This window comes from Vicugna pacos, chromosome 3, assembly GCF_048564905.1.
Source record: "Vicugna pacos chromosome 3, VicPac4, whole genome shotgun sequence".
In the NCBI taxonomy this organism is placed as follows: domain Eukaryota; kingdom Metazoa; phylum Chordata; class Mammalia; order Artiodactyla; family Camelidae; genus Vicugna; species Vicugna pacos.
The window spans coordinates 120432357-120457834 of NC_132989.1; the positions used below are offsets into that span (position 1 = coordinate 120432357).

Here is a 25478-nt window from a genome sequence, read left to right on the forward strand (position 1 = left end):
TGATCCCGTTCTCCCAGGAGCAGATGAGTCCGTGGGCCCTGGCAGACCCCAAAGGTCAGATGGAGCCGAGGTCTGGAACCAGAGCCTCTCCCCAGAGTCTCTCTGGGAGGGACGCTTCGTGCCGAAGGCGTCGGCTCATTGTCAGGAGCTGCCCTGGGAGAACTGGCCTCGAGCTGTAAAACAATCTCAGGGCACTGGGAGCTAAGGTGTCTCCCTGGCTGTCCTGAGGGAGCCGGGCAAAGGTGGGGAGGTGCTGATAGCGCCAGTCCTGCCTGTTGGGCTGAAGGGACTCCCCAGGGAGCTCCCCCACACCCCGCCGACTTCCTGCTCTGGGAGCAGCTCAGGACAGTGCTCCCAAGACTGCAGGCCTCCCTCCAGCAGGAGGCCCCGGAGCCCTCCCTCCGGCTCTCCCAGTCGGCGCCGGATCAGCCTCATGTTTTGTTCCTTCTCCAGTCGTGTCCCTTTTGACGGGAAGTCTCACCAGCAGGGCTCGGGTGGGGGGCTCGGCATGCAGTGAGCAAGGTCAGGGCCGGCTCTCCGGGCGCTCCTCCACTCACCCCGCCTTCACTCAGAGAAGGGACTCCTCCAGCGCTGAGTGCGGAGCCCCCGGCTTTCAGGCGCCAGGTCCTGGGTGCGGAGTCTGAGCAGAGCCCATCTCTCCAGCCCTCTCCGCCCTGGAGCCCAGAGAGGCGGCTCCTTCCTGGGTGCGGTGGGGGGGCCACAGCTGTGGGCCCCGTCCTCTGCGCCAGGAAGCCCTGCAGGGGCCTGGGTGCTTTGCTGACGGGAGGGGCCTCACTGAGGCCCTCTCCACCCCCACCCCTGCCTGCACCATTGCTCCCACCTGGCCCCACCCTCTGACCTCCCAGCCCCATGCCCTCTGACCTTGTCCCCTGCCACTTTTCCATCCCTTCTTCATGCCTTGGAATTCTGTCTCCTCTGTCTGGACAGGGCAGGGGAGAGAGGGCTGCTTGAGGAGCCGAGGTGCCTGCAGAGGCCCCTCCCCATCCAGCCCTGCCTACAGAGCCCACCAGACTGGGGGGTCTGAGCTCCCGGGGCCTGTGGGCTTGGGCGGGGCTGGGGGAGGTACACCATTAGGGCCAGCAAGGAGTGGCTGGGCCCAGGGAGCAGAGATGCCCCTGGGTGTATGGCTGTGGCCCTGCTGGGCTGTGGCTTCCCTGGGTTCCAGCTGAAGCCCAGACCCCACCCCCCAGTCACACAGTGGTCTCGAGCCCCACCCCCCCGCCTCTTCTGAGCTCAGAACCCTCCAGCCCCGCTCCCCGGGGCCCTGAGGTTGCCCCTCTACACTGAGTTCTTTGGGTTCAACCAGGTCAACTCTGCGTCCGTTTGTCCCTGCAGGGTCCCCAGCAGGGCCCGTGCAGATGGAGAGCAGGCGGGTGTTCAGGTGCACGGACGGTGAGCACATTAGTGGGTGAAGGAGTGAACATGTTGGACGGTGTGAGCTTCGTCCACACCATCCATAGGCTGGGCTGGGCTGGGAAGAGGCTCCCTAAATCCCTTGGCCAAATTCTTTCCCCAAATTGCCATACAGCCTCCGGTGAGCGGCACACCCGCTGACCACACCCTCCAGGCGGGCAAGGCCAGCATCAGCTCAGAGCATGGTGGGCGGGCCGGGGTGCAGGGTGGGGAGTGCATTGCCCCACAGAGGTCGCCTGGGCGGGCCTGGACCCAGAGAAGCCGCGCTCGGCCGCACCAGGCCTGGCCTGAAATCCGGCCCGTTCACACCCGGTCCTGCCTCCTGGAGCAAGACAGAACAGAACAGATCTGTGCATCCCAACACGCGGGCCTCAGGCAGACGCCGGCACAGCCCTGGCACACGTGCCCTCCTGGACGGGCTTGGACTCGGGGCCCAGGCAGCTCCATGCCCACGGCACTGTGACAGCACTCTGGGCCTGAATGTTTGTTGTCTTAGTAACCTTTTATTAACGCAGCCAACGTGCCTGACTCTTAGCAGCCACAGCTCTGAGCGCTAGTTTAACGTTCACCATACAAACATTTTTGCTGCCATGGGCCTGCCATAGGCCACGGGGACACGCTTTCCACAAAGTAGACGCAAACTTCCCTCGGAATGTTGTGTTCCCCTGGGGGCAGACGAGATGGCCCCTCGGGATACAGGCATCAAGTGCTGGACTGAGCAGCGAGGGGAGGGAGCAGCATGGGGGCGGAGTGAGCCCTGTGGATTGGGGTGAACAATTTCCGAATCCGGACAGCCTGTGCAAAGACCCTGAGGTGTCTGTGCATGGGTGTGTTTGAGGAGCAGCTGAAGAAGCCGGCGGGGGTGGGGCGGGGGTGGAGGTGGCAGGAGGTGAGAGTAGAGGGGCCAGGAGGGAACCAGCCACGCACGTCCCAGGGAAGTGGGGCCGCAGAGGCTTCGGAGCCCATAACACACAGGTGGGGCTGCTGGGGGCCGGTCACATCGCACCGTCTGCCCGCAGCTTCACAGAGTCTGGGGACCCTCAGAGCCTCCCACACCCTGGGTCGGGCCTGGCCTGTGACTGCGGCTAAGAGGGCTCACGATGGCCTTGTCTTCCTCAGCAGGGACACGGCCAGTTTGGGCCAGTGTCTCCCTCAGGGTGTGTGAACATGCTTGGAAGGTGCCTGGTAGACATTCTGTGAAGACGGTAACTACCCTGCACAGCACCCGGCCTTAGTAAGAGGTCAACAAAGTACAGGTGATAAAGACAAAAATGCCAAGACGGTCACACAGTCGCTACAGACGCTGCGTCTGAGGTGGACTGAGGGGTCCAGGGCCGCATGGCACCAGTAAGAGCAGGGGCCAGTGCACACTGGGAGGGACAAGGCTCCACGGGAGAGAAGGGGGCAGCTCAGACTGGTCACCCCCTGAGCTGAGCCGCCACAGGTGATTTGTAATGTTGGCAAAATCCCTCTGATTTTATAAGTTTCTTCCCATAAGCATGTTCAGAACAAACAAGGCAGAAAAACAGCACGTACCTGCTCCAAGATCTGAACTGAGGTCCAGGATGTGCCCTCCGGAGACTCCAAAGTCCCCAGCGGGACGAGGTGTCTGGGTGCTGAGGGCCCAGACCAGCAGCTCTGCTCCGGCTTCTGCCCCCTGTGTCCCAGGAAGGCCCAGACCCAGGAGGTGGGGGAGCCGAGTCCAGAGGGGGAGGCGCGAGGTGTCACCTCGCTGCCTCTGTGGGGACCTGGCTCTGCCTGAGCTGCCTGTAGGGTCAGGGCTGAGGTCAGGCAGCACCCGGGCGAGGAGGCGCCCGGGTTCTTTCCTTAGAGCTGGCTGCACAGGTCCACACCTGTAACCCAGGTTCACACGTCGATTGCAGAAAGAGTGGAGTGCCCCTGGGTTTGCTGGACCAGGGCGAGAGGCCAGGCTGAGAGGTCAGATGAGGGGCCAGGGGCAGGTTTCTTACCTGGGGGGCAGTCAAGATGGACCACTAGGAAGGGCAGGGTGGGACAGGCAGAGCGAGGCGGGCTGGGGGAGGGGGTCAGGTGGAGGCCCAGGGGGCCAGGGCTGTGGGAGCCTTGGTGGCTCAGGCTAGACAGTGGAGACTGGGGACAGGCTGGAGGGCATGGGCTCCAGGAGGGCGTTGAGCCAGGCGGTTGAGGCCCCCAGGGGACCCCTCTGCCCCAGGCACAGGCGTGGCCCTGGTCGGATGTCAGCTCCGAGAGGACGTCCTGTGCGCCTGGACCTCCAGCCTCTGAGCCCAGGGGCAGACCCGGATCCTCTAGGGCCCACCCAGGGCTCACGGAGTGACAGTGCCAGCTGGCGGGGGCGGGCCGGGCTCCATCTCTTCCTGGGCTGGTCCAGAGGCCTCAGCTGAATTTACCACCTGTGGAGCTATCATGCCAAAGTCCAACCGGTGTTGAGTTCTCCCCGGGAATGGGTTTTTTGCAAAGGCAGAATGTGAAAGTTGGAAATGCCTGTTTCTAACAGGTTTTGGAACAATACGAAGGGTGGAAATACAGGGCTCTATTTCTTCTCGGATTTAGCAAGCCCTGGACGCCAGGGTGCAGGGCACTTGGGCCTGCGTCCTCCCCGACCTGCTTTCCTTAGAACTTGGCCCTCACGTGCTGAGTGCCTGGTACAGCTCACCCTCTGCCTGCTGGCTAGACGTGGGCCAAAAGGGGCAGGGCCACTAAGGAGGCCCATGTGTGCTTGTGTGTGCACTGGCCTGTGTGCTGCTTCCCATGGGCCGAGGCTGTCACCTGTGGCACTGAGAACTATGCCTCCTGTAGCCACGGACACCGGGACCTGGGGGCCTGAGGTCCCCTCACGTGCCCCTGGGACACCGATGCTGCTGGCCAGGGTGGGTGCGAGTTTGTGAGACGTGCAGCCTCTGGGGGCTTGTGACCCATCGTGTTACCGTCACGCCCACACACGTCCTCCTCAATGCAGGGCTGTGAGGAGGCCTCCACACCCCGTCCCAGCAGGAGGAGCTGGGGTCCTGGGGGATGGCTGGGAAGTGCCTGCAGGTGGGGGAGGCCTAGCCCCCTGAGAGCTGTGTCCTGGGGTCACAGAGGTCAGAGGCCTTTCCAGTTCAAGAAGCCACCAGACAGCCCCAGGACAGGGTCCCAGAGCAGGCCTGGGGACAGGCTCACTCAACACCCCTGCAGAGGGCACAGCCTCCCTTCTGCTAGTCCACCCAGGCCCAGGCTCCCTGGATGGCGGTGTCACCCCGTGCGCCCCAGCGGTAACTCAGTAACCGGACAGAGTGCGCCAGGGGCCTCCGCATGTGACTGCTGCCCCCTCACTCCCTGAGGCAGCGAAACCTTCGTTCTGCCCCTTCAGCTGGAAGTCCAGACGAGGGACCCGCAGCCCTGTAGCCTGGGCTGGGCACGTCTCTAGCTTCTGAGTCTCCTCAGCCTCTGAGACACCTGGCAAGACCCCTGGGGTTCAGTCTAGGTCAGTCCCTGGATGGTCGGCCCCAACATCTCTAACCAGCTTCTGGGGTGAGGCTGGGACCAGGCCCGGTGGGTCCCTGGGTGGGAAGAAGGTGGGGAGGTGGTCGCTGTCCCCAGCAGGTACTGCCCTGCCAGGCTCCTGGGGGCCGGTCACGTTGCACCATCTGCCCGCAGCTTCACAGAGTCTGGGGACCCTCAGAGCCTCCCACACCCTGGCTCGGGCCTGGCCTGTGACTGCGGCTAAGAGGGCTCACGATGGCCTTGTCTTCCTCAGCAGGGACACGGCCAGTTTGGGCCAGTGTCTCCCTCAGGGTGTGTGAACATGCTTGGAAGGTGCCTGGTAGACATTCTGTGAAGACGGTAACTACCCTGCACAGCACCCGGCCTTAGTAAGAGGTCAACAAAGTACAGTTGACAAAGACAAAAATGCCAAGACGGTCACACAGTCGCTACAGACGCTGTGTCTGAGGTGGACCGAGCGGGCCAGAGCCTCATGGCACCAGTAGGAGCAGGGCCAGTGTCCTTAAAGGCCTGGTAAGGAGAGGACTTGGCCATCCTGCCCGCCCCCACTCCTGCCGCCTGCTGCTCCTGGTCCCCGCCCATCCTTGGGTGGGGTGGTTCTGCAGCCTCATCATGGTGGCACTGGCGTTTGCTGCTGAGCCCCCAGCTGGAGAGGGCGTGGCACAGAGCTGGCCAGACCTGTGAGGAGTCGCCTCTCTGTGACCTGGTGTTGGCCCAACGCAGGGACATCCTCAAACCCCAGTTGCTGGGTGAGCCTTTCAGTGCTGGGGGCTCCAGCACTGTGTTGCTGGGATTTGCAGGGGTGGGGGTGGGGGGTCATCTGATAACCAGTTAAAAATACAATGTGTGAACCGAGCAGAGGTCCGGGGTCAGTGTGTGAGGTGTGGCCTGTGGACACTGTCACCACGTGCAGGCGTGTGGCCTGTCCAACGTTCCCCTCCCCACGCCCACCCCCCAAACAGCCTGTCTTCCTGGGAATAAACTGGAAAAGGAAGGCAGGCAGTTTACAGCTCCTGAGAAGGCCCTGGTATTGAGAATGCAGCCTCTGTTGTCAAAATCCTTTACTCATTAACTCGATAAAACCAAGAACGTTCCGATGGCCGGCATGCCCTCAGCCCCGGCCCTGCCCCTGGCCCTGCGGCCTAAGAGGAGTGCGTCCGGGCCCAGCACCCCCTCTGGCTTACCCACGTGCCCCCATGGAGGACACTGGCAGGTGCAGGATGGGCAGATCTGGCTGCCCAGGGACACGGACCCACTCTTTTCACCAGACAGGGGAGCCAGTCCCACCCCTACACCAGCTCAGGGTCAGGAGAGCTGCTCCCGGCCCAGTGCTCTGGGACCCCCTTCCCAACACCCACCTCCCCTGGTCCCCCAGCGGGTGCAGGCGCGAAGACCAGAGGATCTGTCTCTGCTGCACCCCCACCCTCACCCTGACCCCCACCGTGCCCTTGAGTGTGCCCGGCCCAGGAAGCCAGCATGCAAACAGCATCTCCAGCCGGCTTTCCTTTTATAATCTCGATTTTCCTGCGACCTGAAGACTCCTTTCAGCATAAGTGAGCTGAATCCATTGCCTAAAAGCCGGATGAGTGCCTTCCCGGGCCGCTTGCTACCCCCAAGTCATGCTGGCGCCAACAGAACCGAGCAGACTCTCAAGGGCCCTGGCACAGCCCAGGAGAGGAGCAGGAAGGACGCGCGGCCGGCGCTCTGTCCTGGCAGAAGCCTGGCCCCACCTCGCGCCTGCGGGGGCCACATCTGAGGGCCGCAGCCCCCAGGGAGCTCGGGGCCATCGTGTTCCAGCCCCGCCGCCTGCACGAGCCCGAACTACGGCCCTATGCCCGACTGTGGGAGGTTAAAGCCAGACGGGAGGCAGAGAGGAGTCGTCTGGTCTCCAGGAGCAAAGTCCTCTGCCTCACGGCCGTGCCCCACCGCGTCCAGGGGATCAGGGGCGTGTGCCTGCCCCCGCAGCCCGGGCCCGAGCCCACCCTCCCCGGATCAGAGCCGCTCCTGTAGCCCACAACGGGGCCCACGACGGGGCCCACGACGGGTGCATGGGCGCCGTGGCGGGGCAGGGGCATCACAGCGTTGGCGGAGACCTTAGGGCTCCCTCCTTGCGTCGTGCTCCCGTCCTTGGAGGGCCCTGGGTGGGGCGGCTGTGGGGAGACTGTGTCAGAGCAGGGAGGACGGGTGCCCAGGCTGCTGTGCTGCAGGCAGGACTTCCTCCCCAGGGAGGTCTTCTCTGCCCAAGTCTTAAGGGAACCAAGCTCCCAGATACCCCACAGCGTGTGTCACAGGCTGGAAACTCTGAGGGAAGGGTCACTCAGGCCTCTTCCTAGCGGACCGTTGCTGGAGCTACCAGAGCCAGTTTCTGGAGATGGCGCATCCCTGCTCACGCCGGCACACGCTCCCCTTGGCACCTGGCCCTCTGCGTCTCCTCCTTCTGCACGGGCACCTTGCCCCTCCTGTGCTGACGTCCAGGACCCTGAGCCTCATGGTTCTGTTTAGTGGACCCCTTCCCTGTGGGCGAGCGGCAACAACACCCTTTTGTTTGTTTAGATCCGGCGAAACCTCCCCATAGTGTCACCCCGGCAGGATCAGAACGGACAGTTAACGCTGGCATGCAGCTGCAGGCTGACAGCACTAGGCCCTCCCTTTGCACAGTGGGTGTCGCCCACCCGCCAGCCTCCCACCTCTGTCCCTAAATATGTCACTTCCGTCCCTGGCCTGGCTCCTAAGGCCACATCCCAGCGCAAGGCACACCTTCAGGTGAGCACCTGCTACAGCCTCAGAGATGCTGTTTCACTTTTAAAAGTTAGCAAGCTGAGTATTTTTAGTGACATTGCGGATTGACAGAGCAGCTGAGCAGGCGGTCCAGGGAGTTCTCTGTGCTCGCCCCCCCCACCCCTGCAGGCTCCCTGTAGCGTCCTGCGCGGTGCCGGTCGTTTCAGTTGCTGGACCTGCAGTGATACATTAGTATTAACTGAAATCCGTAGTTAACACCGAAGTCCTCTTGCTGTAGCCCAGTCTGTGAGTTTGGACAGCTGTCTGATGACGCGTGTCCCCCATCGTGGTGTCATACAGGGTCGTCTCACTGCCCTACACCCCCTGTGGCCCCGTCATCCTTCCCTTCACCCCCTGGCAACCGCCGGTTCTCTTACTGACTCCACAGCTTTGCTCTTCCCAGAGTGTTGCATTGTTGGACTCCCGCAGGGTGGAGTCTTTTCAGACGGGCTTCCTTCGCTTAGTAACGTGCATTTGAGGTTCTCCCGTGTTTTTCCACGTGTTTGATAACATTTCTTTTCAGTGCTGAATAATATTCCACTGTCTGGATGCACCACAAGTTGTTCATCCACCCACGTCCTTAAGGACACCTTGGTTGCTCCCACGTTTTGGCAAGGATGAGTAAAGCCGCTAGAGCCCTCCGTGTGCAGGTTTCTGTGGCTGTCAGTTTTGACTCATTTGGGGTGTGGTCGTGGGACCGTACGGCGGGAGGGCGTTTGGTTTTGGAGAGGCCGTCAGGCTCTCCCAGGAGGGCAGCCCAACTCTGCGCTCCCTGCAGCAGTGATGAGGCTCCTCACCAGCCACTGGTGCCGCCAGTGCCTGGGCTTTGGTGATCCTGGTGGAGGAGGGCGCCTGGCTGTGCCCGTCCTCGTTCGCCGAGACCCGGTATGAGCGCCTCTTCCCGTGCTGTGCTGTCTGTTCATCCTCCCTGGCGACATGTCTGCTTAGATTTTGGCCCCCTTTTTAATTGGGTTGTTTCCTTATTGAGTTTTAAGAGTTCTTTGTAAATTTTGGATACAAACCTTTATCAGATGTGTGTTTTGCAAATAACTCCCCCATCTGGCTTGTCTGCTCCTTCGCTGAGCAGTGGCTTCCACAGACACTTCAGTAATTTTAGCAAACCCTGGCTTATCAGTTCTGTCTCTCACAGAGCATGCTTTTGGTGCCGTGCCTGAAAACTCACCACCAGACCCAGGGCCACCATGGCTTTCTCCCATAGTGTCTTCTGGGAGGTTCATAGTTTCGCGTTTCACACTGAGGCCCGTGATCCGCTCTGAGTTGCCTGGGGGGGCGGGGGTGAGGTCTGGGTCTCCGTTCGTCTCCGGCACATGGACGTGAGCTCCTCCAGCACCGCACGCTGGGAGGACCGTCCCTGCCCCGCAGCGTCGCCTTCGCTCCTCTGCCGGAGGTCAGTGGTCCACACTTAGAGGGCTGCTTCTGGGCTCTCTGTTCCGTCCCGCTGTGCCCGTCTGTTCTCTCACCGGCACCGCCCTGGCCCCACTGCTGTGGCTCCAGTCAGTCCTGAGGCCGGGCAGTGTCAGTCCTCCAGGTCTGTTCCTCTCCCTCAGTGTTGTGTCCAATGCCCTGGGTCTTTTGTCTCCTCCCCATGTGAACTTTAGAATCGGTTCCCTGGTGGTGGCGGGGCAGCTCAGTGGTAGAGCGCATGCTTAGCATGCAGGAGGCCTTGGGTTCAATCCCCAGTACCTCCATTCAAAAAAAACAGTAATAATAATAAATAGAATCAGTTTCTCGATATTCACGTAAAATCACTTGCTGGGGTTTTTCACTGGGAGTGGTCGTATGCAGGGGCTGTGCTGGGAAGGCCTGACGTCTGGACCACCGAGTCTTCCGGCTCATGAGTGCAGATACCTCTCCATTTACTTCGATCTTCTTTGATTTCTTTCATCCAAGCTTAGAAGTTTTCCTCGTATACGTCCTGCACGTATTTTGTTAGGTTTATGCTGAGTGAGGTTTTTCGGTGCCAGTGTCAAACTTCTAATTCTATGTGCTCACTGCTGGTTTACAGGAAAGCAGGCGGTGCCACAGCCCTGCTGTCATCACGCGTTAGTTCCAGGAGTTTGGGGTTGATTCTTTGGGATTTCCTACTCAGATGATCGTGTCACCTGGGGACCAAGGTTCCTGCCTCTCCCTGCCCAGCGAGGCCGGTGTGTGGGCCCGGAGGCTCCTGGCTTCGCTGACAAGTGCTGGGCATTTCAGGCCCTCTTGGCCGGGACCTGCCCTGACATGTGTTGGGCAAGGTGTGATGTGAGCTTCCCGGAGGCGGGAGAAGACACGAGGGCCTGCCCTGCGCTGCCCTGCCCTGCCCTGCCCCACACGCTTGCTCTCTAAGTTCTGGGGTTTCCACCGAGATTTCAGATTTCAGCTCTCACCACACGTCGCCAGGGAACAGCAAGAGCCTCTCTTCCGTCTCCCCAGCCACCTCTCGGTTTACCAGATGTTGGTGCTGTTTTCGACGCACTCTAGTAACTCGGCCCCAAACACGCCAGCCACCATGCTGGCCCCACACTCCATGTCCCCGCACTCCTTCCCACCCGGTCCTGAGGTGCTGGGCCCCAAAGCTCCCGTCCGCTGAGCGCGGCACTGGCTGCTCGGCCCCACTGCCCGCCGCTGTGCCCCGGCCTCGCCTTCTGTCTCACGGAGCCCTGTGCTTGGTGGACTCGTTCTCCACCAGCGTGACGTCCCCTTGTTCCTTCGGGGACTGGCTGCGCAGTGGAGGGTGACATCGACTGTCCTGAGCAGCCCAGTGAGCCCTGGATTCATGCTGGGGGTGCCCTCCCCCCAGCAGTGGTGTGCACTGAGGTAGACGTCATTGCTCCCACTGCGCTCTGTCCCTGGAAACGCAAGTCCGTCATCGGGAGACGTTCGTGGTGGCTCTGCCCCTGTCTCTCTCGCTTGCTCATCCGAGAGTCCCCAGGCCACCCTCTCTCCTCTTGAGTTTTCTCTCCTGCCTTTTGTGTCTCTGTCTTGTTCTTCCGTCTTCTGAGAGCATCTTTAACTTCACCTTCCAGTGTCCCCGTTGAGTTTTAAGCTTCTACTGTCGTAGCTTCTCACGTTTAATCAGCGGCTCTAAATCTCTGTGTGCACCTTCTAGTCAAGGACACAGCTCCTGCACCGAGTGTGCGACGCGGTGCTGTTTGAAGCCCGCCCTCCCTGCGTGCGGCATTTCGTCACTTGCTTTAGGTGTTGCTGCGGTCACAGGTGTTTAGGCCCAAGACTACCTCTGCCCCCAGTGGCCGGAGGGGCTGGGGCCACGCACATGGGAGCTGGACGGCACAGTGCCCGGCGGGGAGCGTGTGGGCTGTCGGGGTGGGGGGGCCAGGATGCCAGTGTCTCCAGACCCCGCTTCCCGTTGGCCCCGCCAGAAAACCAGAAATAAAGAAAATAAATGACACCAGTCCCCTGTTGTTTGCATCGGTCCTTGGAGGAAGCACTTGACCCACCTCCCCTGCAGGAATCTGACTTCCTCTTTACGGCAGCCCAGCAGGGCCTAAGCTGTCGTCTCACGATGAGGAAACCAAATCTCAAAGGGATGAAACAATAACTGGCCAGGGAGCAGCTTCCTCAGAACAGAGGCCGCGGATGTGCAGGAACCATCACCCTTGGCCTTCTGACGGGTGCTGGTCCGAGGGCCGCCCCGGCCCAGGGCCCAGCAAGGGGGCCTGGGGGGCAGCCCCTGCCCTTGCCCTGAGCCTCCCGCGACGCGGGCAAACGAACGATGTCCCCGGAGGGGTGTTGTCTGTGCCTCTGCCACCAGGGGTGGCTGACGCACCTCGGCCTGGCTAGTCTCACAGCTGACGCACCTCGGCCCAGCTGGCCTCGAGACCTGGCGCCTGAGCGGGCTCCTCGGACAGTCGCCCCCTTGAGGAGCCTGCGGATCTCTTGCAGGGCCGCCTCCTGTCAGAAGTTCTGGGTCCCCGTGCTCCCTGCTGCTCTGCGTCTGGGTGGTGGCCTGTGACAAAGTCCTGGCTTCAGGGGACGATAGCGGTGAAGTGGTGTCCCGGCAGCCACGTGAGCGCCAGGCGTGGTTTATGACACCTTGGGACGTTGCCCACACATTTTATCTGCACAAAAGATAAACGAAAATTCAGAGAAAATGGCCTTGCTGGAATTTTTCGCGTGAAGGTGTCAAGGTCAGTAAGCTGTAACCTTGCTCCCTGCAGGCATTCCCCAAACCCACCCCAAAGTGAAGGGTCCTGTATCCTCACCTCGCGGACTTCATGGTGCATTTGATCACTCAGCCTCCAGACCTCCAGCTGACCACCCCCCCCCCGAGGTCAAGGCTTCTCTCCTCCCACCGCTGCCCACGATGTGATTGACTTTTTCTGTTCTTGAGATTTACTTACTCATTTATTTATTTTAGAGGAGTTGCTGGGATTGAACCCAGGACCCTGTGTAAGCTGAGCACGCGCTCTGCCACTTGAGCTGTGCCCTCCCCCATTCTTGAGACTAAACTTCGAAGAATGCCTTTTCAGGCTGTCCAGCCCCTGGGGCCACCGGCCCTCGGCTTCCTCATTCTGTAAAAGCAGAGTCACTGAGTACATGCCATCCTGTGGCCCTTTTACGTCCGCTGCAGACACAGGGCGTCAGCGTGGTGCTGGCGCTGGGGTCTGGGATTCTGATGCTGACACCTTACTTCTACTGCCTTTGCTCTTTGAGCCAGCGGGCCCATCACAGCTCAAGATCAATGAATTATTCTGTGAAAGAAGGTCTCAGCGGCCCGATTCCCAGCCGCCTTCAGCAGTCACACCCTGCATGTCATTAAATCGACACAGTCAGCTTGAACCCCCTGTGCCTTGGCCTCTGCCGCGGAGCCCTGCTTGGGGCTGGGCTGGGGTGGCCCTCTGCCCTCCCCCTTCAGAGGTCCTGGCCCAGCCCCAGCCCCAGCCGTGCCCAGCTCACCTCACCCCCAAGCTGGGGTGCCCACCTCACCTCGGACCTGCTGCTTTCAGGCCCCTCCCCCACCCATGCCCCCCACCCCAGGACCCTCAGCCTTTCTCACACCTGTTCCAGCTTCCCTTGAAGATGGATCAACAGAAACCATCTACTCTGAAGTGCTTCCCAAGTCCATGAACATATATCTTTCACCAAATTAGGGAGGTTTTTGTCACTGTTTCTCCAGGTTTTCCTGCCCCGCCTTTCCTCTCCTCTCCCCGGGGCTCCCATTACACTCTTATTGGAGTTTTGTCCCGCAGCCACTGGGGCTCTGTTCACTTTCTACCTTTGTTCTGCAGGTTGGGTAACTTCTACTGGTCTATCTCCGTCTGCTGTCAGCTACCTATCAGATAGTGAATCCTTCGACTCTAGAATTCCAGTTTGGTTCTTCTAGATGTCTTCTATTTCAGGGGTCAGCAGACTCTGCCCACGGGCTGGCTACCTGTTTTTGTACATAAAGTTTTATTGGAACACAGTGGTATCCATCTGTTTATATAGGTTATGACTGGTTTTGTGCTATAGTGGCAGAGCTGAGCAATTGAAAAGCGGACTGAATAGCCCACAAGCCTAAATGACTTATTGCCTGGCTCTCTGAGGAAAAAAATTGCTAACTACTGTTCTCTTCCACTGCTGAGGTTTACTGTTTGTTTATTCATTACAACCATATTTTCCTTTACATCCTTGAGCATAGTTATAATAGCTGTTTTTAAATCTTTATCTGCTAATTCCAGCATCTGGGTCATCTTGAGGTCGCCACTGGTTTATGGATGCCATTTTCCTGTTTCTTTGTGGGTCTGGTCATCGTAGGTTGTTTCCGGGATGTTGTGGTTTATACATCGTAGAGACTCTGCATTCTGTTCTGTGATTTTTGTAGTTGTTGTTGCATTGTGGTTTTGCCAGGACTGGACTGAAACTCCAAAAATCTGTCTCGTGTGGTGACAGCAGCCAAAACCTCTGGACTTTTAGCTTCTGTTAACAGCTTGGGGCCTGCCTCTCTAATGTGTAATTCAAGGATCAGCCAGACATTTAGAGAGAGTCCGTACACAGAATTTGGGGTTCAGCCTCTCAGGCGCTTTCCTTTCTGGGATTTGCCCCCTCTCTTTTCGGCTACTGTGGTCACCCTGACCCCTAGCCTCTGATTTTGTAATCCAGTAAGACTGCAGGTTTCTATTTGGTTTTGGCTGCTCGGCGTGGCCCTGGCTAGGACCTACCCTCTGGCTTCTGCCTCTGTTTGGTCCTTCCTCAGTGTTGTGCTTGTTGCACATACTTTTCCAGAGTTCATGGCTGTTATACCCAAGGGACAGTTGGCTGGACAGCTGTCGATGGCTGGTCTATCCAGCAGTAAAGGTGTGATTGTCACACATCCTTCTCCCTAATCTTTGAGGTACAGTCAAACATGAAATAGTAAGAAAGCAAAAGTTAAAACATGAAGTCCTTTGTATGTGGCACACTTAGGAGCAGACAGACACAGAAGGGTGGAGGAAAAGTCACTTGGGGAGAAGGACGCTTCATGCAGAGCGAGGCCGCGGCTGTAGACCCAGCTGGTGCTCAGGGCCATGCCACTCACTCCTGGCTTCACTCGACAGCATTTAGTAGTCATTATCGTTAATGTGTATAATGGTATGCGACCTGCCCTACAAGGGCTGGCATCTGGGTGGACACCTCTGAACACAGAACGAGGACTGTACTTTGAGTAACAGTGCTCGTCTGAGTCTCTGTCCTGCAGGGGCTGACCGTCCTCTGTCCTTGTGTCACGTCTGCTGTTCATGATGGTTCAGAGTTGAAGAATCTGCCACTTCCCTAGGAATCCACTAACAATGTTCACTTCTTAATTTAAAAATTGACAGTTCGCTTGAGTTTTAGAAACATGCAATGTTTAAAGGATTCTGTGGTTGGGAGCAGACGGGCCGGTCCTGAAAGGCTGCATCACTCTGTGGCGTGGGAAGCAGCCACTTCCAGGGAGCGGGGCTCCCCGCACAGCCCTCCCCAGGGAGAGGCCAGGGCCTTGCCCTTCTGACAGGAACCTCAGGGCACGGATCCAGAACACCGTTGCAGGCAGGAGGTGTGGGAACAGTAGACAGTAGACAGTGTTTTCAGAAACTACAAATATCTTCACCTTCCGCCCCAGGCTCGGAGGCTGACACGTTTACTTCAAGTCCCCACAGGGTGCTGGGTGAGCTCAGCCACTGACGTGGGACCCGGAGTGAGGGGCCTGCCCCTCTCCTTGTGGGGGTGGGGCTGAGGGGACCCCACACTGTAGTTGCAGAGAGTGCTGGAGAGTTAGGGCTGGACCAGGGTGGGTGTGTGTCTGTATGTCCATGTCTGTTGTGTGTCTCCGTGTGTCTGTGTGTCTGTGTGTCTGTGGGTCTGGGTGTCTTTGCTCCTGAGTGTGTGACGTTTCAGGTCCAACTCTGACCCACTCATCCTCCTGAGCAAGGGGGGTCCCTGCACGTCCCACTCTTCCACCTGGAGGGTTTTTACTGTTTGCCTGTCTGTTTCATCAGCAGGCTTTGGTGTCCAAGCCTCGAACCTGTTAAAATAAAACCAGGGGATTTACTGTGCTGCTGCGCTCGCGTGGACTCAGCCGGATCTCGCCGAGAGGACCTGGGGGTGGCGGTGGCCGCGCAGGGCCTGACGCCAAGCCCAGGTCCCTGGCTGCCTTCCGAGGGGGAGTGACGACCGTCAGTGGTGACCTTCCCGGGTCCCCCGCACCCGCTCTGCTGGGACCCACTCTAGAAGTGGCTGGCGGGCCACACGGCGCTCGCGACCTTTACCACCGGTCGTAGGGTTTGTAATTAGAAGTAAAAGCGTGTGTTTCCTGCCGTTACCGTCCTGAGCTGCGCGTCTGTGCTTAATTAGCTGTGACTCTCCAGACTTGGTCATCAGTGACCTGCGGGCTTAGAAGCCGCAGCAATGTTCCCCATTGGGAGGCCCAACTGAGCGGGCAGCTCTGGGCCGGCCTCACCCGGCTCCTCGGGGCCTCTGCCATCGAGGCACCTGGATTCCATCCTCCACAAAGGCTCCCACCCATCTCCTGCGGCTGCTATCGCCCCGTCTGGTGGGTCCCGGGAGCCTGGGTCTCATGTCCTGCCCACATCAACACCTCAAATATTTGTCAAGTCAGAGACTCCCGGAAGCTGCTGCCCGAGAGTATCCCTGCGCATCTGGGTCTGATCGGGCAACCTGGACGGGCACCTGGGTGCACACATGGTTGGGCGCTGGCCTCCACACACACGCACATGGCTCCCTCATGGTCTCAGGCGTCCTCTGCCCTTTCAGCCTAAGGGCTTGGAATCCTGATGGGAAAGGCCGCCACACACTTCCCAAGGTCACAGCCACCCTGTGGCTATAGTGAGCTCCCCCTACACGTGGCCTTGGACACGGCCCTTCTGTGATCGTGGCCCAGGCTCTGGGTCAGGCCAGATGCAGAGGCCCCAGAGCTGTGGGGCCCAAGGTGCCGAAGTTATGGCTCCAACTTGTTCTGTGGCCCCTTCTCTCTTTGGAGGAAAAGAAAGCGGAGAGTGGGAGGGAGGGTGGGACCGTCAGCGTGGACCGAGGCTCTGGGGGACTGTGGTGAGGAGTGGGGTGGACAGCCTGCTGCCCCTCAGCAGCTTTCACAGCCCAGCTCCCACCGCCCACCCCCTCACCGTGTGCTGCCCCAGAGGAGCAGCCTCCCGGGGTCTCCCAGACACCGTCCGTCCCTGGGGCTGAGGGCGTGGACGGAGGGCTTGGATGGGGGGCCCAGAGTGGATGCTTTGGCTGCTGCCTGCTGTCCCCACCTGTCATCGGGCAGAGTTTCACATGACCTGTGGCTGCGTGGGGCCATCCCGTCCTAATAATGCACAGGCCAGGGGAAGGAAGGGTCTGGACTGCAGGCACTCGGCCTGACCGGCTGCAACAGGTGAGAGGCCCAAGGCAGTGGCGCACGCCCCTGTGGCCCTCGGACCCCTGAAATGCCCATTACGCACTTAATGGGTGAACCAGTAGCAAATTGCCATTTAAAATCAATTGAGTCTTCAATTTAATTAGCTCATTACAATGCGGACTGCCGTCTGAATGGGGGTCACGGGAGCAGGGGAGCTGCCCGCAGGCCTGACCAGTCCCAGGCTGGCGGGGCGGCTCGGGAAAAATCCCCATCAAGCAGCGACCCCAGCACTCTGGGCGAAGACGGAGAACGGACGGACCCCTCCCCCAAACCAGAGAGACAAGCCAGTAGCCGGTCGCCCAGCTGACAGCAGCCCAGCGTAAGGACAGAGGAGACTCAGTGCGAAGACACACCCTTGCTTCAGGGATGTCCTCAAAGACAGAAAAACGTCTTCCGGCCACTGGACAGAGGAGCAAGCAAACAATGACCGCGTGGGAGAAACTAAGTGAAAGCCAGGTTGGTCTGACCCTTCCTCCAGGTCTGGGGGTCCGGGGACCAGCTGGGCAGACACCGCCAACGTGGGAGGACGACGGCCCGAGGGGGGACCGCGCGGGAGGGGCTGTGCGGGCGGGGGGGCCCGCAGCACCTCTGACGCCGCGGGGACGCTGGGGGGCCCAGCACTCACGCTGGGGCTTCGGGAACAGCACCTGTTCAGGGAGCCTCTCTCTCCAGAGTCGGGCAGGTCTTTCGCTTCAGGACTATTTTTAAGTATTTTCTTTGCTAAATTCAAGTAAAGTTAATTGAACGTCGAAAGCTTAGCAGAAAATGTGGGCGTGAGAATGGCTGTTTCAAGCACAACACGAAACTCAGAAGCCACAGGACAAAAGAGCAACGAAGTTACCGACACGGGTGTCTTCATTAGCAAAGCAAGAGGACAGTGACAGTGGGGCTGTGCCTCCACCAGCGCGCAAAGAGCCTGTCGGTGGGAAAGGGCGAGATGACCTGGCGACGCAGGCAGCCAAGGCACCGAGACGCGGTCCACGGAAGAGGGAGAAATGTCCTCCGAGTGGGAAAAGACGCTCCGACCTCGGGCAAGGTGAAAGTCGGACTAACTCCTCAGGGAGGCTGCTCCCACCGGCCTGGGACGGCTGCCCGCCCTGGGGGCTGGGGGCCGGATGATGGGCGCGCCCCGAGCGGCCCCCCACCCGCCTGCAGGCACCACCTGCACAGATGTGTGTCCAGCATCGCGTGATGCCGTCTGCCCAGCCGCGCTGCGTTTGTGTATATATAGTTCTCAATGGGGAGAAAGTTCAAGTTACTTTTTCTGTGGGTTTTCAGGGCTTACTTCCAAGTGAGGGCATCTGGCCTGAAGTCGGCTTCTTATTCTCCCGTTATCCAAATTAATAAGGTTTTCCAGTAACTGGCTGCCTTACAGGAATGCGGTAGAGGATCAGGCAGGGGGTCAGCGAGGACTCCGGCTTCCTGAGGGGCAGAGTGCTGTTCCCAAGGATCACCTGGTTCCCCAGCGCCATCCTGCCCACTGCCCTGCAGCTGTCACAGGTGAACCCACAGTGACTGGAGGATCCACTGTGAACCTCTCATTTGAGAAGCAATCTGGCGAAAGACCAAACACAAGCCCCAGGACTGGAAGCCACCCCTGGGCCGTCCCCTCTGCCGCCCTGTGGGGGGCTGGCCAGGGGTCAGCAGCCACTCGTGCTCCCCACACCTGGCCCTGGGCCCAGTGACCTGCGGTATCGGCCTTGTCCTGGTCACCGAATTCTGTCTCCAGGGAGGCCCCCAGACCAGCAGGCAGCAGCCTCCTCCCTCAGCTCACTGGACAGGCACCTGCCGCATGGCCCTGAGTAGGAAGAGGAGCAGGTGCAGGGTGGTCATGAATGTGATCCCCGCTGGGGCCCGAGGGGACCAGGAGAACAGCAGAAGACACACTGATCACAGGAAAGAGCGACTGGGGAACGGGGACGAGGGCCAGCCCTCAGCTGCTTGCTCGGGACAGCCTGGGAGTTTGTGGAGGCAGAAGAGGACGTTGCCTGCACCCCAGAGAAAGGTGTACCCTTGCCCGTGGCCCAGCAGGGACAGGGACACAGTGGACACCTTGGGAGAGCACTGAAAAAGAGCTCCAGGACACCACGCCCATCAGGAAGAAGAGAAAATGACAAACCCACTGTTTCCGGACTTGACTAGTGAACAAGGGGGGCTTGGACGGAGGGGCGTGTGCCCCAGGCCTCTCTGTGCCGCACAGTGGGCGGGTCCCGAGCCCAAGTCCACCACGGAGCACCCATAGCACAGCTCCCGAGGGGCCTGCAGAGCCGTCCAGTGCAGACCATCCCCGGGCCAGCCCAGGGCCTGCCAAGTCTGGTGTCTGGAGCAGGGCCAGAGACCTGCAGGGCTTCTTGTGTGCGTGGCCGTCGGGTCGTCGATCCTTGGGACTGGGGCACTGGGGCGGGGCACATTCTTCTGGGTCCCTTCCCAAAGCCTGGGCGGACTCCCCCATCATGTGGCCCTGGGTGGGGAGAGGAGCTGCTGTCCTGGGAAGAGACGTGTCTCTCTATGTCCTCGCTGGGAGCTGGCCCTGGCACCCGGATCCGGGGCAGCAGGTGCTGCTGAGGACAGGGCTCTCGGGTCGTGTGCTGGGGGCCTGCCTTTCTCCCCACATCAGAGTCCCTGCCATGCTGGGCTCCCCCCTCCAAGGGCACATGAGCCCCTGGACCTCAGTGAGGCCACACTCCAAAGGCCTTCCTGCTGATGAGCGGGGCAGGGCCTGAGGACTTCCACGGAACCACCCCCTGGGGCCACGCTTCACACGGGCAGCATGGTTTGGTAACTGTCAGTCACGTGGCAATATTGAGGCACTAGCCTCCTGGCCGTTGAGTTTCTCCATGAAGGCGGGTCCCCTGTGCCGGCTTCCTGGGCAGCTGCATGTGGGGAAGCAGAGATGCTGCCCACATCTGACTGTGTGAAAACTTACCGAGGAAGAAGCAGGACCTTGACTGGAAAGCGGGTGTGCAGCTCAGGCCAGGAGCCTGCGGGCTCGGGGGGCAGGGACTGCAGTGGGTCCTCGGGTCCTGGGAGCGTCAACCCGTCCTGCCTCTGCCCTGAACCCTGACCGCTCCTGGGCCATCACACTGCATCTCTGACTCAGAGAGGACTGTCCCCGGAAGAACAGCGATGGCGTGGGCCCTCCTTCCTCAGGGAGCCGCCTTGAGAGCTGGCGTCCAACCCCCAAAACGTCCCGTGGTCACTGACGAGGACACAGGCCAGGGAGCGGGTGCGGGGCCCACAGGACCAGAACGGCAGGCCCAGCCGGGATTCGTCCCCTGGGATGCTGGGGGCAGGGTTGGCGCCGGTCAGACACCTTGTCGGGTCCCAGTAGCACCCTGTGCTCTGCGCCCCTTTCCTCCCTGCTGCGCTGGGGTCCTGGCATCGCGAGGACTCTCTCCTTAGAACACAAAGACTCCCAATAAACAGAACTTCGGTGAATAGAGATGAGAACTACCCCAAACGTGGCTTCAGCTCGAAAGCCCACCTCTCTGTCAGCGTTCCAACTATTTTGAAATCAGGCTTAACACAGGATTCTTACCACTTTTCTCCCTGAGTCTTAAAACAGAACAAAGGAGAAATGGCCCCAGAGGTCTGTGCATGGGCCTCCCTCCAGGTCTTGTCAGGGTTGACGGACTGAGGGAGCCGAGGGGCCGGCGTCGGTGGTGAGACCTCTGGGGACCCGCTGCCCCGACAGTGTGAATGCAGGCTGCAGGGCTACGTGCTGTCAGGGAGCCCTGGAGACCCTGGCCTTACAAGGCTGTCTTCTCGGGGGGCTCCGACCCTGGGAGAGCCAGGCAGAGAGGACAGTCTGCATGGGGTCCCTCCAAGGAAGATAGAAACATAACTGGGCTTCGAGCAGAGTGACAGCCTCGGTCACCAGATGTGACACAAGGGACGAGTCCAGAGTAGGTCACCGAGACCTGGGGGCCTGGGGCCCTGGCCACACATCCTGGGCCTTCGTCCTCAAGCATGAGTTCCCTCTGGCCTGACTTCATCACGAGGCCTCCCCATGGTAGTGGGGGCCATTCTCTAAGCAGGAGGCCGGAGATGTCTGAGGAAGACATCCTTGGGGCCAGGTGGACTGGCAGGGCCTCTTGGCCACACGAGTAGGAGCCAGAGGGAGGTGGCCACAAACCCAGACGTGGGGCCTCACTTCCCAGGCCTATGTCCTGTGGTGCCAGCCAGTCCCCCAACCCTTCCCCTCTTCCATGGGGTCCTGGCCCCTGGACCCCTCCCCCCCACCTTGGGGTCCCAGCCCCCCTGACCCCGCCCCTCCCCTGCAGGCTTCCATCTGTCCCACAAGGTCACCAGTGTCGTCCCTGAGAGCTCACTGCTCATCGTGCTGGGCCTGGTGCTGGGCGGCATCGTCTGGGCGGCTGACCACATCGCCTCCTTCACCCTCACGCCCACCCTCTTCTTCTTCTACCTGCTGCCCCCCATCGTGCTGGATGCCGGCTACTTCATGCCCAACCGGCTCTTCTTCGGGAACCTGGGCACCATCCTGCTATACGCGGTCATCGGCACCGTGTGGAACGCGGCCACCACCGGCCTGTCGCTCTATGGCGTCTTCCTCAGCGGCCTGATGGGTAAGTGGGCACCACCGCCCGTGGCCAGGTGGAGAGGGGTCTCCTTGGGGTGGGCGCCAGCAGCCCGTTTAAGAAAGCTCGGGACGCAGAACACAGACCCACAAGTGTAGGGTCATTGGGAAAGGCCCAGGGGCCACTCAGCACTCGGGGTTGTTAAATCCGTCAGCAGCCAGTCCACACACATCTCAGGCCTATGTCCTGCTTGCGAATGAAGTCCGGTCTGACCAGGTTGGCCGGTGGGTGGGGCAGTGGGAATGGCGCCTGTCCCTCCCCCTTGGCAGGGAGGTGGGCTCCAGCCTCCCTCCCCACCTCCAGGGCCCCAGGGGAAGGGGGCAGCCCCTCTGGCAGAGGCTGGCCTTGGAGCCCCACGACTGTGAGCCCAGGTGGACCTGCACCTGGGCAGGACGTTTGGGTATCGTTTGCACTCAGATGGGCGAGGAAAAGCCACACCAGCGTCTCCTCTGTCACCACTCCACCTGTGTCTGCAGCTCCTCTCCCTGCCGGAGGTTCCTGTCCTTGTGGTTACTTAACTCAGCCCAGACATACCGCAGAGCCGCGCCCCACCCACCTGGTAGAAAAGTAGAGAGGGCAGGGCTCACCTGAGGCCTCGTGCGCGTGCCAGCTTCCATGCACCCTGAACGCCGCCCCTGTTTGCCTCATGGGTCTGCTGGTTGAGTTCCTGGCATTCCGGGCGACTGGGGAGCTGAGCAGGTGGCTGTCGGCACCGCGGGCACCTGTCCATGCTCAGCCTTGGCCTCCAGCAGTTCCACCTGGGGAACCAGGTTCAGGGACAGGCCCAGACGGCTCCTCCCTCTGACTGAAGGACGAGCATGCCTCCCCACGCCACCGTGGGGGTCAAGGCCTACCTTGAAATCTCAGTGATGAAGGAGACACATTGAGAAACAGGGGCCAAAGTTCCCCTGTCTGGAGGAGTCACCTCAGGACTTTGTCCTGACCCCACGGGGAGCATGCAGGCTCCCTCGAGCCCCCAGTGCCGGCCAGCACCACCCACTGGGCCCAGCCCAGGGAGACCCACCAAGGGTGATGTGGGGCCACACACGTCTGGCCTGGCCTCCCAGATGCCCAAGCTGCAGGGGCCGTGCAGGTGTGATCAGATTGCGTTTATCACCAACGCCTTAGGTAGTTGGGCTGCTTGAGATGACTTAGCCACCACCGACCCCTGGCCCAGGGGAAACCTCAGGGTTTGGAGCAGGGACTCCTGCGCCATGAGGGGCCACAGCTATCTGAAGCCTGTGCCCAGCCCTTAGAACACAGCTGACCAAGACTGGAGGTCAGCCAAGGTCACAAAGCAGAGCCCAAGGGCACCCAGAGCCGGGCCCTGTGGAGCTGCAGGGTGGGGATGAGTCTCTGCAGGCCAGTGGCCAGGCTCCGGGCACTCTGAGGTGCGGGCAAAGGCCAGGGCGCCACCTCTGAGGAATGGTCAGCCTGGGCCAGCTGCAGGTAGGCCAGACAGTAGGTATCCTGAGGTGGGTGGGCGTCAAGTGGGGCAGCCCGGCACCCGTGGTGGAGGGGGATCCTGGAACACACAGCAGCAGCCATGAACCCATGGTCTGGTCCCTGAGGCCTTCCTGGCATGCTGGTGGGAGGTGGACTGTCCCACCCTGGGGGACGGCAGGCTGCTTCCAACCCCAGGACGCTCCTGGGGTTGTGGCTGGCCTGAGGGCTCCTCCCCACGGCCCACTCACCTTCCAGGAGACCTGGACATCGGGCTGCTGGACTTCCTCCTGTTTGGCAGCCTGATTGCGGCTGTGGACCCGGTGGCTGTCCTGGCCGTGTTTGAGGAGGTACACGTCAACGAGGTGCTGTTCATTATCGTCTTCGGGGAGTCGCTGCTCAATGATGCTGTCACCGTGGTGAGCACTGACACCAGGGGGGTGCGGGCCCATGGGCAGCAGGTGGGCGGGAAAGGGGCCCCACCATGCTCGCCAGGCCAGCACCCCTGCTCCCGTCCTTCCTGCTCCAGGGCCTGCTAACTGGCTACTTTCAGCAGATTTCTTTGTTTACTTTCACAAATCTCATACCCACTTCACACCTTCATGGTGGTGGCTTCATTGCTGAAATCACACAACCACCGTTCTCAGCTTTGGGGCCACAGCTGAGGCTCCCAGCCTGACCCCCTAAGAACTGGTAGATGATCTCATTCTCACGGAAATTAAGGCATGCGGGAAACAGCCCTCAAGGACAGTGTGCCCATGACCCCTGTGGGCCGGTGGGGCTGGGGGACCCTCGGTTAGGCTGCGAGGCCACGTCAGCTCTGTGTAGAGTGAATGTGAGGTTCACAGAACGTGGGGACACTGTCTGTGTCAGTGAGGTGGCCACGCAGTCTTCCAAACCCACCTAAACTGGGCCACTGGCTTTGGGGAAGTGAATTCCTGCAGGGCGCACAGAGCTGCCTCCCTCCTGGGAGTCAGTGCACCTGTCCTGGGCCAGGCCCCAGCCCGCCCAGCACCTCCACCCATAGATTTTGCAGACCTAGTAGGTGCAGTTCCCTCTTTGCTCTAAAAGCCCCAAGGCTTTCCTGTCTCCGTGGAAACACGTGCTTCTGTGCAGCCAACCTCTTCCCTCATCGCTGCAGGAGGCTTCTTCCTCCCTCCCATCCAAGTTTTCGTCAAGAAGAGGGCAGCTGTGGTCAGCTTCCAGGTTGCTGGGATGCCCCCGTCCCAGTGCACCCCCACTGTGGGGTCTCCCTCTGTAAATACAGCTTGCTACACCTGCCCCTTGGGGGCCCTCCCCCCACAGAGCACAGACATAGGGGCACAGAGACAAGTGTCTGCCCAAGGAGCCTGCAGCCCACCCAGGGCAGCGGCTCGGCCCCCGACTGTGGAGCCAGTGCGTTGTTTAGGAGTGCGAGGCTCAGCATGCAGCTGCCCTACTCCGCGGCCTGGGACAGGGTGTTGGGTACTTAGCCAGCATCTTGGCAGGACACGGGTTTCAGTGTCAACAGACCAAGACGCCAGGGGCACCATCGTAGTCAGGGACGACATCACTGCAAAGTAACTGGAAACGAAACTCTGGGTTTGTCCTGGGAAACGAAATTGAGAACTCTTGTGGTGGGTTAGCTTTATGTCACCCCACTTTGCCGAGGGCGGGAAAAGGGGCAGGTTTCCTCCCGAATGTTCTAGTTCCTTCCGGACTGCTCTCCTGCCTCCCGGATCCCACCTGCAGGCCTCTTCCTGACACGACTGCCTGGGGTGACTTCCTCCTGGCGGTTTTCAGTTCCCATACACACAGCCGCCACCAGCTCCTCTCTCAACTCCAAGTCCCATGAGGCCTGGGGCCTGAGACAGGGAGGGGGTCAGTGCTGGCCTAGGGCTGACCTGGTGTCCTCTGTCCCCCCAGGTCCTGTACAACGTGTTTGAATCTTTCGTGACGCTGGGTGGTGACAAGGTGACTGGCGTGGATTGTGTGAAAGGAATAGGTGTGTAGCTGGCGAGTCCGTGCCTCAGGGGAGTGTGGGGCCCGTCCCTTCTCCAGGACATGGGGCTGCAGAGCTGGGACCACAGCCTGTGCAGCAAAAGGCATTTCCCCTTCAACGTCTCAGCCACAGGTCCCTCCTCTCCTCGTGTGTTTCACTAACATGACTTTGTCAGGCCCAGTCGCCCTGGGAGGCGAGGGTTGCTGCTCCATGAGCCTCACAAGGAGGATGTGGATCCTAGTGTTCAGGGGGTCTAGCCCGGCTGTCCCTGGGAGCCCAGGGCCCCGGCCCTTGCTGCAAACCCCCACCCAAGGGCTGCTGGTCTCGGTGCTGCCTCCATGATGGGGCAGCCGGGCCTCCTGTGGGTGTAGGACAGCCTGCTCCCCAGCCTCCCCCTGCTGAGGCTGGGGCTGACACCCGGCCTGCCTCCGACCTCCTGAGACTTGGCCTCTTGTTTGCTGAGCTGCCAGTGCCTCTGTGGGTGGAGGTGGGTGGGGGTCACTCCGCAGCCTTGAGGAGGAGCGGTTCTGAGGCCAGCAGGCCCACGCCATGGCCACAAAGGGCCATTCAGGGCAGCGTCGTGTCCTTGCCCTGCAGTGTCCTTCTTCGTGGTGAGCCTGGGGGGCACACTGGTGGGGGTCGTCTTCGCCTTCCTGCTCTCGCTGGTGACGCGGTTCACCAAGCATGTGCGCATCATCGAGCCTGGCTTCGTCTTCGTGCTCTCCTACCTGTCCTACCTCACCTCCGAGATGCTGTCCCTGTCGGCCATCCTGGCGTGAGTCCCCCCTGCTGGCAACACCCTGGGGGCTGGGGCCCTGCGGCGGCTGCAGACCTGCCCGTGGGGTTGGCCTGTCCCCAGCCCCGCATGCATGGCCCATGTCCC

The 25478-nt window shown here is 60.5% G+C and overlaps 1 protein-coding gene across 1 annotated transcript in view; it reads left to right on the plus strand.

Moving 5' to 3' along the window:
- SLC9A3 (solute carrier family 9 member A3) overlaps window positions 1-25478 on the plus strand; it is a 37829-nt gene that overhangs the window by 4445 nt on the left and 7906 nt on the right. Inside the window, exons 2-5 of the mRNA XM_072958912.1 lie at window positions 20857-21159; window positions 22873-23033; window positions 24520-24598; window positions 25193-25370. Of these exons, the coding sequence (XP_072815013.1) occupies window positions 20857-21159; window positions 22873-23033; window positions 24520-24598; window positions 25193-25370 (721 nt within the window). The remainder of the gene's footprint in view (window positions 1-20856; window positions 21160-22872; window positions 23034-24519; window positions 24599-25192; window positions 25371-25478) is intronic.